The sequence below is a fragment of the Copadichromis virginalis genome, linkage group LG3 (assembly GCF_057382275.1).
Source record: "Copadichromis virginalis isolate Kocher_CV1m ecotype Utaka linkage group LG3, C_Virginalis_male_GT1.1, whole genome shotgun sequence".
In the NCBI taxonomy this organism is placed as follows: domain Eukaryota; kingdom Metazoa; phylum Chordata; class Actinopteri; order Cichliformes; family Cichlidae; genus Copadichromis; species Copadichromis virginalis.
In genome coordinates, this window is record NC_140620.1 from 30,109,592 (window position 1) to 30,124,162 (window position 14,571).

The 14,571-nt window shown below is 39.4% G+C and overlaps 1 protein-coding gene across 1 annotated transcript; it reads right to left on the reverse strand.

Annotated features, from left to right (window-relative positions):
* Positions 1-1,294: 1,294 nt before the first annotated feature.
* LOC146714026 (uncharacterized) lies at positions 1,295-13,976 on the reverse strand. The gene is made up of 11 exons (XM_085450615.1): positions 13,857-13,976; positions 13,577-13,770; positions 13,292-13,432; positions 12,992-13,130; positions 12,612-12,792; positions 12,255-12,396; positions 11,502-11,645; positions 8,300-8,352; positions 8,154-8,204; positions 7,107-7,177; positions 1,295-1,574 (listed from the first exon to the last, which is right to left on the reverse strand). The coding sequence occupies exons 1-11, from the start codon at positions 13,974-13,976 to the stop codon at positions 1,464-1,466; spliced, it is 1,347 nt and encodes a 448-aa protein (XP_085306741.1). The 3' UTR covers positions 1,295-1,463.
* Between the last annotated feature and the right edge of the window lie 595 nt (positions 13,977-14,571).

Consider the following 14,571-nt stretch of genomic DNA (forward strand, 5'->3'; position numbering starts at 1 on the left):
CCCTGTAGCATTTCAAACTAACAAATTATTTCATTATTAGTAATGGATGCTAATTTGTGTTCTCTGCACTGTGAATCATATGTGATGCTGCCAACATTATCACAAATGTGGAAGCCAAGTGGCCAGGCTCTGTGAGTGGTGGTGGTGGAGGACCCCCACCTGTTTTTCGGGCCTCCGCTTTTTTTCTAGTGGCCATAACGGGTCACATTTGAGCATACAGAGTAAGCAAATATGTACTTGTAATGCTCAGATAATTTCAATAAGTGCTTACAGAGGGGAAATTAATGTAGCCTCTAACTGCAATTGATTTACATCGGACAAACAGACCAAGCACTATGGCTCATAATACAATTACACCTTACCTGTTTGGACTATATTTTTATATTTCATTTTTACTTGCTGCCAGGAACGTTTGGGGCCTGTTGGGTTGCACCTGCGCTCACATCACATCACAAAATAAAATGTATGAAATAAAAAATAAAATATAATAAAATAACGTGTTAAATGGGTGGAAATCCCTAGATCAATGTTTAAATTAACACTCACGCATTGACTCTGTCGGCTATGTTTTGCCATGTATGCTCCCTTTCTTTTGCAGCTGAGGCTGCGTTACTTTTTTTCTGCAAAATTTGCATGTTATCAGCATATGCTGCCATCAGAATTTCGGCCTCAAGCGCTGTAAAATACATTGACCGCGCCTTCTTTCCCTCCGTCTCCATGGTGACTCGCTTAATCTGTGCTCCACTAATCAGGGCTTTATGTATCCTCGTGCGCGCGCTTAACTTGGGGTTAAAGCAACTCCGCGTTGACTGAACTAATTGTTATCAGCCTTTCTGAAACCGAATATTCCGAGTTGGACAGTTCGGGGTTACTCAACCCTGAGTATCGTTTTTCACTCTGAGTTTTCTAAACCGGCTTCCTGAAATAGGGCCCAGGTCAACTGACGATATCCAAAGATGTTTGTATTTTGTGTTTGAACAGAGGCAGTTCTGCAGGATGTGATAAAACCTTAGTCCTTTTCCATTGTGCCATTTTAAAAGTTTCCTTTTAATTACCATTCATTTTAAAAATCATTCATATTAAATAACATTATTAACATAAATTATATCTTTATTTTCATATAACACATATCAAATCCAAACTGCAAATTACTTCAAACAGAAATTATAAATCTCAAAAAGCGTAATGAAAGTATATTGCACACAGTGAAGAGAATAAAATAAAATTTAAACAATTATTAAAATAAATAACAAAAAATATTTGAATTATACCACTTGAATAAAATAAAATGAGGATAGTAAAAAATAACACAGTACAAATTACTTAATTTTAGATCATAGCAGTGAAAAATCAGGTTCAATTTTTGCTTTTAAAATCTACTCTTAAGTTATTTAAAGAACAGTGAAGACAAAACTTCATTCAGCAGATGAAATTAAAATGTTCCAGAAGTTGTCAGTAGATGTTCATGTTGTGCCAGTAGAGGGCGCTGCAATTGCACCAATCTGTGGTTTGCTGCTCATGAGTCGTATGATCATGTCTTGGGGCAGTCCGTTGGATATCAGCACATTTTTGATCTACAGAGAGGGAAAAATGAAGACAGATATTCTCACTGATTTTTATTATACATGTGAGGGTTCTTTAGAAAGAAGCAGCAAAGGTTTTAAGAAACTGTGCTCGCATAAACAGTTTTTATGATGAAGGGTGTGCCTGTGTGGTTTTGCATGTCTATCATGTGTGAACAGTTTAAGATATGACCCCATACAGTCATTTCTCCCAGTGGGGTACTGTAGACCAGGGGCGTCAAATTCACTTTACATCACATTCACTTTCATCTAATGCGGGCCGGATCAGTGAAAATGTCGTGTTTACACTGTGTTTCTTAGATTACTCAGTGTTCATATTTTCTTCATGGTTATTTCACTGAGTTTCATATTCTTTCAGTTTACACAGTGTTCACAGTCTTCGTTGTTTTCTTAGTTTCGTATTATGCTACTGCTTACAGCCAAATAAAGGCTCGCCTTTTGTTAACTCCCACAAACTCCTCTCTGCGTCTGCTTCTGAGTCTTAAAAACAAACAGACCGGCGTACCCCCGCTGTGACAGCAACTCTGGTTTCTGTCAGTCTAAAAAGAAGTTAATTATTTTATTGGTTTTTTTGGATGATAAAAAAAACAATGCAGTGATGACAAATAAAAAAATTGTTAGCATTTCTGGACTTAAATTGGAAGAAATAACAACTCAGTCATAGAGTGGCAGACCATGTAAATGTACAGAGCAGGGTTATCAGATCAAATCAAATCAAATCAAATCACTTTTATTGTCACATCACATGTGCAGGTACATTGGTACAGCACATGTGAGTGAAATTCTTGTGTGCGAGCTTCACAAGCAACAGAGTTGTGCAAAATACAATAATGTAAACAAGCAAAATACAAGAATGGCTACATCTGAAACTAATAAATATATGTACAATATATAATAGTGTATGCATTTCTGGATGTGTATACTAAATATTTTTCTACGTGTGTGTGTGTGTGTGTGTGTGTGTGTGTGTGTGTGTGTGTGTGTGTGTGTGTGTGTGTGTGTGTGTGTGTGTGTGTGTGTATACACATATTTTACAAATTACATAGAATAAACAATAAATAAAATATATAAAAATATACAGAGTGAGACATGTGCAAAACAGTGGCATTACTGTACAGTATGGAGTGCATAATGTTAAAGTTCCAGTAGTGAAGGTGAGGTGTCTATGACGTGTTCAGCAGTCTGATGGCCTGGTGGAAGAAGCTGTCTCTCAGTCTGCTGGTACGGGACCGGATGCTGCAGAACCTCCTTCCTGATGGAAGTAGTCTGAACAGTTTATGGCTGGGGTGACTGGAGTCCTTGATGATCCTCCCCGCTTTCCTCAGGCAGCGCTTCCTGTAGATGTCTTGGAGGGAGGGAAGCTCACCTCCAATTATCCGTTCAGAGCACCGCACTACTCGCTGGAGAGCTTTGCAGTTGTAGGCGGTGCTGTTGCCATACCAGGTGGTGATGCATCCAGTGAGGATGCTCTCAATGGCACAGTGATAGAAGGTCCTGAGGATGCGGGGGCTCATGCCGAATCTTTTCAGTCTCCTGAGAAAGAAGAGGCGCTGCTGCGCCTTCTTCACTGTTTTCTTTATGTGTACTAACCACGTAAGATCCTCAGCCAGATGTACACCAAGGAACCGGAAGCTGCTCACTCTCCACAGCAGCGCCGTTGATGGTGATGGGGGTGTGTACTTCTCTGCACCTCCGGAAGTCCACTATCAACTCCTTTGTCTTTGCGACGTTGAGGGTGAGATGGTTGTCTTGACACCAGTGGGTCAGGGCGCTGACCTCCTCCCTGTAAGCCGTCTCATCACCGTTGGTGATAAGACCCACCACTGTAGTGTCGTCCGCAAACTTCACAATGATGTTGGAGTTGTTAGTGGCTGTGCAGTCGTAGGTGTAGAGTGAGTACAGGAGAGGGCTCAGTACACACCCCTGTGGAGCACCAGTGTTCAGTGTGATGGGGGATGAGGTGATGCTGCCCAGTCTGACCACTTGGCGTCTGTCAGACAGGAAGTTAAGGATCCAGCTGCAGAGGGAGCTGCTCAGTCCTAGATCCTGCAGTTTCCTGTCCAGCTTCGAGGGAACGATGGTATTGAATGCTGAGCTGTAATCTACAAACAGCATTCTCACATACGTGTCTCTCTTCTCCAGGTGTGACAGGGCAGTAGTGTCAGGGCTATGGCATCATCAGTGGACCTGTTGTGGCGGTATGCGAACTGTAGAGGGTCCAGTGAGTCGGGTAGTGCAGAGCAGATGAAGTCCCTGACCAGCTTCTCGAAGCATTTGCTTACGATGGGGGTCAGGGCTACAGGTCGCCAGTCGTTCAATGAGGAGATGGTGGAGGATTTGGGTACAGGGACGATGGTGGCCATTTTGAAGCAGGCTGGGACTACAGACTACAGATGCTGAAGCGCATAGTGTTAAAGGGACTGCATTAACATCTGCACAAAAACTGTGTACCTGGAGCTTCATGTCATGGGTTTTCTTGGCAGATCAGCATTTCTAATGCGTTAGTGACCCAGTGTTTTTGCCCATGTAGTGTAATAAGGAGCCTGCCCTCATTCCCTTTATCATTATGTGTCAGTGGTCATAATAGGTGTGTTTTAACTCAGACCACCATCTTTTCTCTTTTTGATAGATAAACGAAAAACAGAAAGTAAAGCAAAGCTCAAAACACAGAGTTCCCAAACTGGATATATATACCTTACATGGCCAACACTATTTTAATCTTTAAAGCAGGATCTTTTGTTCTCTATATGCAGTATTATAGCAACCTGTGTGCTGAGTCAGCAGCTTTGTCAAAATGTCAGAATTTGGCACCCTGGGAATGAGAATGAGTTGGACAGTACAAGGATTTTAGAAATTAGAAGGACTGAATGGGCTCTGAAACAGATCCAAAGACTCGTTTACAATTCAGCCAGTAGCGTTTTTAGTGGGAAAAACGTTTCATCCAAGTAACTTTATCGGTCACTTGGATGAGTGAACAGGACAGGGAAGAACGCTGGTTTGAGTGGGGAGTCAAGGAGGTCTTTTATATGAAAAGGGAAATCTCTGAAACAAGGAGATCTTACATCATCATGCAATCACAGCATCTTACAATACTGTGATTACAGCCATTCCCCAACTCTCTGCGAATGGTACTCGTATCCATTGATCAATGAGCATTAATCAGTGGTTGTTGATCAATGGTAACAACAATTTGCATATTAATGATCAAGGAACTGAGTAGAGGTGGCACGATACCACTTTTTAATGTCCGATACCGATTCCGATATCATAAATTTGGATATCTGCTGATACCAATATGAATCCGATATTTTGTAATCAATAAAACTTTTTTTTATAAATATCTTGCTGCATTTTGTAAAAGTTCATAATCAAGTTTTAAAAAACAAGAGACTGAAGCTATTCTGTCATACCTGTATGCAAAAAATACACTGCACCCAAAACATTTTATAGTTCAGCAATACTGATCAATCTAATAAATTTAAACCTACACCATCCCCCCCTATTGTGGTATTTTAAAGAGTACTTAGTGGAAATATTAAGCAACCTAACTAATAGGGTTGCCAACTCCCAGCAAAAATATTAGGGAACCACCCCCCGCCCTCCACCTCATGATGCTTAATTGACTTTAACTTTAATTTAATGCAAGTGTAAGACAAATGCACAGAAATCAATTATTTTTCTACAATAATTAAATAGATTCAACATCTTTCTTCAACAGAATTGCAGACTTCACAGATGGTACCTTCCCAAAGGAAAAAGTACTATAGCTTACTAAGGTGTATATATGACTTATTACTTACCATATACAATAATGGATTTCTATACATTTAATGAGATGACCACTTTTGTTGTAAGATTCAGATAATTATTTATTCAAAGTTTTTAAATGACATAACAAAGAAGAGTATTTCTTTGTGCCCCCCTCTCCCTGTTAGGACCCGCCCCTGCACAGTTACCAGCTGTCAGCTACGTAAAAAGGGAGCCCGGTGTTATTTGTCTCTCGGAAACAGTTCATAACTTCCCTTCAACACACCTGTTCAGCTCTGATGATTTAGTAAGGACATCTCCTGGTTTTATCTTTAGGTTTCACTCTCACTACATATCCAAACGGACATCATGACCAGCAGCTTTTACAGCTGTGGCTCCAGCAAACCTCAGCTGATTCTAGAAAGTAATATTAAATACATTCTAACAACAGCTTATCACACTTAAACGTGCTGCTGTTGTTTATCCGCTGGTCTTCTCTTTCTAGCGCAAAGTGGGCGCTAAACAAACAAGAAAGACGGACTTGCGGCAGAAAAGCCGATCAGCTGATCATTGATCAGTTTCATGTTTGAAGTAACAGGAGAGGGAGGGGGAGAGAATGAGAGAAGTAGATGCAACTGCGCAGCAAAGACAGAATAACTCCAGCTTTGTGTCCTATTTTTTTTTTTTATTCTAACTGAATTACGGGAAAAATCGCTTCCCTTTCACCTCAGTATGGAACTCCAATGGCCAGTCCAGCTGAGGCTCAATATCATTTGTTAAGCTTAACGTGGAAATACTGTGCAAACATTCAGGGAACTTACACACTTGCTTTACTTCTCTGGGATAGTTTTCGCCGAGATGAAATGCCGCAGTTAGGAAGCATGTAGCGAGGCTCCAAGTGCTCCAACAGACCGACAGGTCTCGCAGACAACAGCCGCTCTATCACGTGACACATACTGCGCCGATGCGCCGAGCTGGGTTACACCAAGTAGCGCGTTTTGTGAGGCGATTTTGTGATACTTTGGATCGGATTACATTTTTTATGTATCTCCGATATCCGATCCAGTAATTTAGGTCAGTATCGGACCGATAGGTAATATCGGATCGGTCCATCTCTAGAACTGACCTCATATCCCGTTGTTATCCAGTTGTGCTAATCATGCAAATGTATTGTTTATAAGGTTGGGGAAACCTGCAGTCAGCTGAGCCTGAAGAAGTCACTTTGACGAGTAATGAAACATTTGTTCCACTGAAAACGTTCCGGATAAACAGAATCAACTTTGAGATTTCCTTACCTGAGTGATTGAGCATGTTTCAAGACATATTAGCCCTTTAAAATTTGAGCCATGAAATAACTGCAAGACATCTTAATTTTTTTTGATAATGGAGTGTTTGCTGAATCTTTAGACAAAATATATAAAAATCTATCAATTTTTAATCTGCATATATACGAGTTTTAATTTGTATCATGTTTGCTACATATGCCATATTTTTGCAATTTAGTCACTAAAAATGTGTCACGCAATTTATATAATTTTTTGAGGATAAAAAAAGTCAAGCTGATGATCTAGAAGTCTCAAAACACATGTATCAAAGACAATACCCTGGGCGTTAAAGGGTTAAAGGGTAAATTTGAACAAACACGTTTATAGTCGAAAGGGTTAACGGTTTTGATGCTTCCTTAATTTGTTGTCGATCAGCTGTTTCCATACAGTCCATATGGTGCAGCTGTTTGACTCTCTGATGGGATTTCTGAATAAATACAAATATACTTACCTGTGTAAGTAAGTAATTTCTATCAACTTTTGACAAGTCCACCAAAGAGGTAATCTTCAATTTGAGAACATCTAGAAACACAAAGACGTTGTCATGTATGGCTGTGTATGCTGGGGAAAAAAATCCACAAAATAAACTTACGAATAACAAACCAAAACTTGAACATGGAAACTAAGAAGTAAACATTGGAAACTAGAAACAGAAGCACTAGGAAACGAGGAGCATGAAACTAGCAACGATGGAAACAGAAACACAGAAACTTAGAGACATGGGACGACGCGATTGACTGGAGATGCACAAACAGAGGTCAAGGAGAAGAGACAGGAACTGTGTAACACAGGTGAGGCAACAAAACAATACCAAAGAACTAGAAATCACCAAAAACTAACTAAAAGAAAGAACATCAATAATAAAAACATAAACACTGGGTCGCCAGACTCAGGACCATGACAGACATGTTAGAATCCAATAGAAATCACTGTACTCTATTCAGTTCTCAAAGTTTTCAAGCAACGTCAAGTCTGTTGATGATTTTTTAATTCAGACCAAATACATTTTTTCTTTTTTGTGTTAGCAAAAAGAAATATGCACTGTGAATTTTAAGATGGTGGTGTAAAACTCATGTCAACCATGTTGTCCTACATGAAACATTAAGGTCCTGTGTTTGTCCACCAAGGCTTAGTTAGCTTTACTTAATCATCTATTTACTTCCTGCTGGCATTTTCGATCATCATTCTATATTTCTTGCTTTGCTGAGTTTGTTCACTAGTTCACACTGTTGATTGCAAAGGCAACCATTGGGTTTTGTGGCCTGGTGAAAATCACATCTTATCACCTGATGACTTTATTTTGGACTTTGGATTTTGTATGCAGTTAGTCAATACTGCAAAATTCACTCAATATACCTCAAAAGTATTTTGCTGGTTTTACAAATTAAGAATTGAGAGTATTGTGTAGTGATATAAAATTGGCATAATAATATGAAGTGAGAGTAATATATCTTGTACTGAGACAGTGTAAACATCATGTCATTTCATTCATACTCACAAGATGGTTCACTGGGTGTAGTCGTTTCGGGTGTTGTGGTTATTACTGGTCCTGTAAACAGTCAGAATTAGACCTTATAACTCTGTTACACTGATCCAGTAAATTAGATTTAAAATGTGGCTGAAATGGTGACGGACTCTACTCACCTTTTACAACGGTCACAGTGACACATCGAAGCTCTGAGTGATACTTGGTCCCACTGCAGAAATAAGTCAGTGCAATAGATCTGTTATTAAGAGTACAAAATGATTCTTTCTGTAGTTTCACATCATCTTTCCTTTTCAAGTATACCAGTATACCTCTCCAACACTCCTTAATGATCATGCTTACACCACCCAAAAACAAGTATAAGCAGAAAAGTTGACACAGACACACTTAACAGTAAAGAGAAATCTGAGAATAAAGAGAAATCTGATGATTTGATGTTTTAAATGTGATCAAAATACAATAAATATGACAAAAATCCGACTTGTAGTCTGTTTAGGAAATACCTTGACTGAAAGATGTCAAAGCAAATAATAATAAAGTCTAATGTTTCATTATACAGGCGTCTGATTCCATGATAATTTGAAGTACCTTAACCACTGATACTTTGTATCTTAATTGAGCATGCTTTCATAACATTTTTTTCTTAACAATCCAGCAACTTTCTCCTTGTTATTCCTAGAGGTACTAGTTTAGGACAACCCCGTAAGTTGGCTCAGGTGGTACAGCAGGTCATCTACCAATTAGCAGGTTGGTGGTGGATCAATCCCCAGCTCTTTCTGTCCATATGCCACAGTATCATGATACTGACTCAGCACTAGGGCTGCCACGATTAGTTGACTAGTCATGATTACGTCGACTATCAAAATTGTCGATGACTAATTTAATAGTCGACGCGTCGTTTGAAATTTTTTAAGCTCCCAAAAGACGCAGGAATAAGTGGTAGGATTTAAGAGTAATAACGGACTGAAACAGAAGATGGCAGCACTACATGTACAAGGATGCCAGCTGCCGTTAAACCCCGAAGAAGAAGCTGTGTCCCAGAATTCATAGCGCAGCCCAGCTCAGTTTCCAACAATTGCGGCAGCTAGTTAGTTTTAATATTACTCTTATTATTCTTTCTGGGTCACAGAATACACGTTTAACATATTTTCAGGCGAGAATGTAGCTGTGTAAACCTCAAATATCTGCTCAGTTTATCAAGACACCACATATGTCTGTGAAGGTTCTCAGTCATCCAGGTCATCGTAGTCAAAGGAGCTTGCAAAGAAAAGCGTCTGAACTTCTTTAAGTTACTTGAAGATGTTTCACCTCTCATCCGAGAATGATAAGGTTTTCGCATGATAAGGTGGGGCCAGGTTTCACAATGAACTCACCCGAAACTCTGGCTGATTGGGACCCACATCCAGTTTCACACCTTGGCTCAGGCGATTAGAGGATCATCAGGGGGTCCTTTTGTCCCTCTGTGGGGGGTTACTCTCACTAGGTTTATATCTGGGACTCTCCATTTGACCTTAGAACTGAAGAAGCTTCTCGGATGAGAGGTGAAACGTCTTCAAGTAACTTAAAGAAGTCCAGACGCTTTTCTTTGCAAGCTCCTTTGAAGACACTACATATTTTCAAAAGCGCTCAGACATTTTCGGAGACGTCTGTTACCCACCACCTCGATAGCTAGCCGGGGTTCAAGGCTCACTAGAGCCGTGAGAACACCGGACTCCCGGCAAATCGTTTTCAAACCCACCGCCGTCTTTCGCTACTCATGTTAAACATGATATATAAGTAGGGTTGCCAGCCGTCCCTTAAAAAACAGAATCGTCCCGTATTTAGAACCACTGTACTTTTGTTTCTAAATACGGGATGATTCTGTTTTTCAAGGGACGGTAGGCAACCCTACATATAAGTCACTTAGATAGCTTAAAAATGTTATTGTTTGGCTTTTTTCAGTATTCTATTTGTTCCTGGCTAAATCGGTTTGGCTGAGATTAAAGTTATCATTTTTACGCAGCTGAATAAACGTCAAGCAGACAACTGATTATCAGAAGTGTGAGATGCTCGAGAATATACTCCAGTGTCCTGTTATATTTTAGATAGCCAGGAGCAGACGACTGAGTTTATTAAACTCCAACGAAACAATCTGCAAATTTCATCTTGTCTTTATTTTTAGTTAGCACATACCTTAAACACTTAAAGCTGTAAGCTAATGATAGTTATATAAGAGCAGGTGCATGCTGGTGCAATAAGCTGTACGTTTTACATCCAGTGGATGCATGATCTGATTAGTCGACTAATCGCAAAAATAATCGGTGACTAGTCGACTATCAAAATAATCGTTTGTAGCAGCCCTACTCAGCACATCCATGTAAATGTTAGATAGAAAGTAATTTAGGTACAATATGTTTGTATAACACATGTCTGTCTGTATGTGTGATAGGGTGAATGAGACTTGTACTAGAAAGTGCTTTGAGTGCTCAAAATTGAGTAGAAAGATGTTATATTCTTCTTGTTTTAGCTGCACCTTTTACTACAGCAGAAGATTTACATTCATCTCACTCTGTTTCTAACATCCTCATCTGTCACACCAACCCTTTGGATGTCCTCCTTCACTACATCAGTGAATCTTCTTAAGTCTTTTCTCTCTTCTTCTCTTTTGATTTAAAGTCCCCAATGAGCATCATGATCCTCTACCCAGGTTCTTAGTGTCTTTTCCATTTTTTCTCTCTCTTGTTATCAGCTTTTTGGTTTTCATTTTGCCTTCTGCAATTGTAATCTCAAAAGACAAAAAAATATTTGTTGACTCAAAGGAGAGCTAACTACCTTTTAAAGATGGAACAATCCTTAAAACAGGAAACTTGTAAGGCAACAAGTTAAAATTTTACTTTGAAACTTTTTCATTTCAGGAATTTCGAGCCCGTTCTTACTCCCGAGGCGTAACATGCGGATGTTTTGTCACGTCCCGCGGCGTTCCTGAGGAACGTGAAAGGGTTATGGCTGAAATCCAATGCAATGACGCTCCTGCGGTAACAGACGTTCCAACCTTGTATTCCAGCCCTAAACCTAACCTTATCCCTAGCCCTAACCATAACCTTTTTCCTGACATTAACCAGGACTTTAATGATGTTAAATAGTGTGTTTCTAAGCGATTTGAAGAAAAAGAGCGAACATGTGTAGATTGAGTCCATACGGTTCTGATATTTCCTCATTTTTCCGAGGTCATCATTTAGGAACGTGGTGGGTAGCCGAAAACGTAATATGTTGACGATTTGTCACCTAGCGTAAAATGTTACGCTTTGGGAGTGAGAACGTGTTGGAATTTCAACTGCTGCAACTTTCTACAGAGTCATTTACATGAAACATGAGACTGACCGAGAAACTGCCTGGACAGCAAAACAGATGGGGAGGCTTTGTCCTTCTTCGCTTTCAGATGGTGTCCATCTCAGGGTGAACTGTCCTGGTCCTGATGGACTGCTGATTAAATTGTACGGCCCGCTGTAGAGCAGCTCAGAGACCCTTCAACAAACAAAATCAAAAATTCATCAACTTGTGTGTGGGGTTTTTTTTTGTTTTTGTTTTTGTTTTTTTCCAAAATCTCCACATCTGCAAAAAGAGCATATTTCTTTTGTTTCCCAACTAAAGCACAGATTTTATCCGGCCATGTTTTATTTCTCAAACCAACCAACCTTGGAAGCAGGGGCGCTTTTAGCCCATTTTTAGGGGTACTGAAGCACATCAAACATCAATCAATCAAGACTAATGTTGGATCAGTGTTTCAATATTTATATCTTTTATTAGATGTTCATGTGGTTTACTTTTGTATTACCTAATCTTTTTGCATTCATGTCCTTACATCTGTGTGGCATTGGCTGTTTTATTTACTGTGTCGTCTAACTTGACTTCTGACTGTAATCTTGTACATCAGCACTGGAGATTTGTAATAATAAAGATCATCTCACATATGTAACCTGATAACCTGAAACATATGTCAAATTTGCATGTCACTCATTTCTCTTAGATTCATGACTTTGAGGCCTATATTTCATATCTACCCATAGGCTGCTCTGAATATAATATTTAAACTTTTATATATTCAGACAAAGTCTTTAACTGTGTTTTACTTACGTGGAGTTAAGTGCCTCTGCAGTGATGTGAATTTCCAGAGTCTGACTGACATTGTTGTAGAGCTGAGCTCCGTTGGCTGGTGTTGGAGGAAGAAACTTGGGCAGAAAGAGTCCTTCTGTGCAGGATGGCACTGCAGGATCAACTGGAAGAATACAGAGAAATTAAGGTGATTCTCACAGGATGCAAAGATGATCCACAGTAAAATATCTGCTGGACAGATTAATATTTGTTGGTCCAGAGAATCAGTCCCGATGACACTGGTGGTCAAACATCTCTGTACATCAGGCCGAGCACTAAGTTCATCGTCAGCAGCTCTTTAGTGCTTTCATTGTAAGATAATGAAACGTATATTTGTACCTTTCAAAGCAAACTGAATCGGTATTTTGCTGATGGCATCGTTGGTAGTTATTGTTGTTTGTGTCCCATTGGTTTGAGTCAGAGTGATGGTCTGTCTGGGGAAGTCCTCCATCACCAGCTGTACTACATACGAACCTTCATTACTGCTGTTGGTGGGGCTGAATGACAGAGTACAAGACGACTGCAAGAGGACGAAAATGGGCTTGAAGTCAAAATAACCTAAATGTTTTCTGTTGCAGAAAAAACAACTTTTTTGGACAAACTTTCACTTTTGCAAAATAAATTGTCCTGAACTGTAACTCAGTTAAAACCATTTAATCACTTTCTGTGCAAAATGTTTGCTTGTCTCATCTGACATGAGAGTAACAATCATTGCTCACCGATGAGAGGCTGAGGACAGACGGTGGAGTGCAGGGGTTACACTCTGAGAGTGCAGAGTTTCCATATCTGCATTTAACTTCGTCTCCATCAGGGTCAAACATCAACAGGCTGAAATCTCTCTGACAGTTTGAAGGAACTCTGAGAGAGAAACAAAGATTGTAGCTCTATTTGCTGTATTCATTTTAATGTAAAGAACATTTGATAAATACTTTGTTAAATACATTTTAATATGAAAGGGATGAATGTAAAATATGAAATATATAAGAATACAAACATAGACACACATTAAGTGGGCTTACCCCACAGCTGGTAGGATGGTGGTCTGAGGTGATGTGTTGGCTTTGCCGGTGTCGGACCGGTTCCTCAGTTCCACCCGAGTCACAGCTCTCCATGATGAAATGCCATTTTTGACGTTGGATATCCATGCACTACCCTCCAACCTTGATAGAAAATTCAGTTTTCAAAGTCTGAACATAACATGTTTTAGTCAATTATTAGTTTACCACGAGTGACCCATTTTTGTCGCCCTTCAGTGACAATTAAAAATTGTTTTTACAAATGACTTTTTCCTGTTGTACACTCACCGAAGTTCAAACGGAGCGTTGCTGGGAACCTGTCGAGTCATGATTCCCTCTCTCTGACACCAGTCTCCACTGCTCTCCTGTTTTACCGCATATAGTGTGTAGGTTCCAGTCCCACAATCACCACTGAGGCAACTCCATGTTTCATCATTTGTGCAGACAGCTGTGTGGAAGTTCAGTTTATACCGAACGGTCACCTGTAGAGTTACAGCCACAAAGTGTTTACCTAACATTTTCAAGTTTTCAAGTCTGGAAAATTATTTTAGATAGAAAATGTACGTACTGTGACAGATCCGTTTTCAAAAGTGTCCTTTGGGTAGTAGGTCATGACTGTGCCTAAAAAATGTGAAGCCTGAGTGCCGCAAACCATCAGCAGCACCAACGATGTCGCAGAGAGCAACATGATGAAAGTGTGTGTCTCTGCACAAAGGTAGAAATCACTGACAACACGAATACATGTACTTCCAAAGACAGCCTCTCTTTCACTCTCTGTCCTTTTGTCTGATGTTTTTGGATTAGTTGATTTAGTTTGTAAACATGAAAATTACCTGGAATCAGCAAACACCTATTAGAAGATTACAATCAGATGGTGGTGGGTACTGAATGCACTTGTCTTATCCAACTTTAAGAAACACATACATCAGACTATTTAAAAAATCGTATTTTCAATGAAGTTGTTTTGAATAAATCAAAACTTTCTTAAACTATTTTTTCACATTTGTTTTTATCTTTTAGTTGCAATAGTTCGTCAGTTTATGAAACAAAAGTGATTTCTGTGCACAACAGATCACAGAACATTTATGCTTCGTTTATGTCTGTCTGCACATTTGGATGCATGTAAGAATATATGCATTCTAATATGCTTTCTTTAAGAGGTGAAACATGCCACACTTAATAAAAAGTCTCCAACATTCCACATACAAGAAGTAATTGTGTAATAATAGTATTGTCTTAATTTAGAAATAGAAACTTGACGGTTGGATTTTATTTTTTCAAGA

What these genes read in the sequence shown, in the direction of transcription:
- LOC146714026 (XM_085450615.1), bottom strand. Translation starts at nt 13,976, where the DNA reads ATGTTGCTCTCTGCGACATCGTTGGTGCTGCTGATGGTTTGCGGCACT. An exon ending in TTGAAAACGGATCTGTCACA is followed by an intron (nt 13,771 to 13,856) that starts GTACGTACATTT and finishes GTAACTCTACAG; the next exon opens with GTGACCGTTCGGTATAAACT. An exon ending in GATTCAGTTTGCTTTGAAAG is followed by an intron (nt 12,397 to 12,611) that starts GTACAAATATAC and finishes GTATTCTTCCAG; the next exon opens with TTGATCCTGCAGTGCCATCC.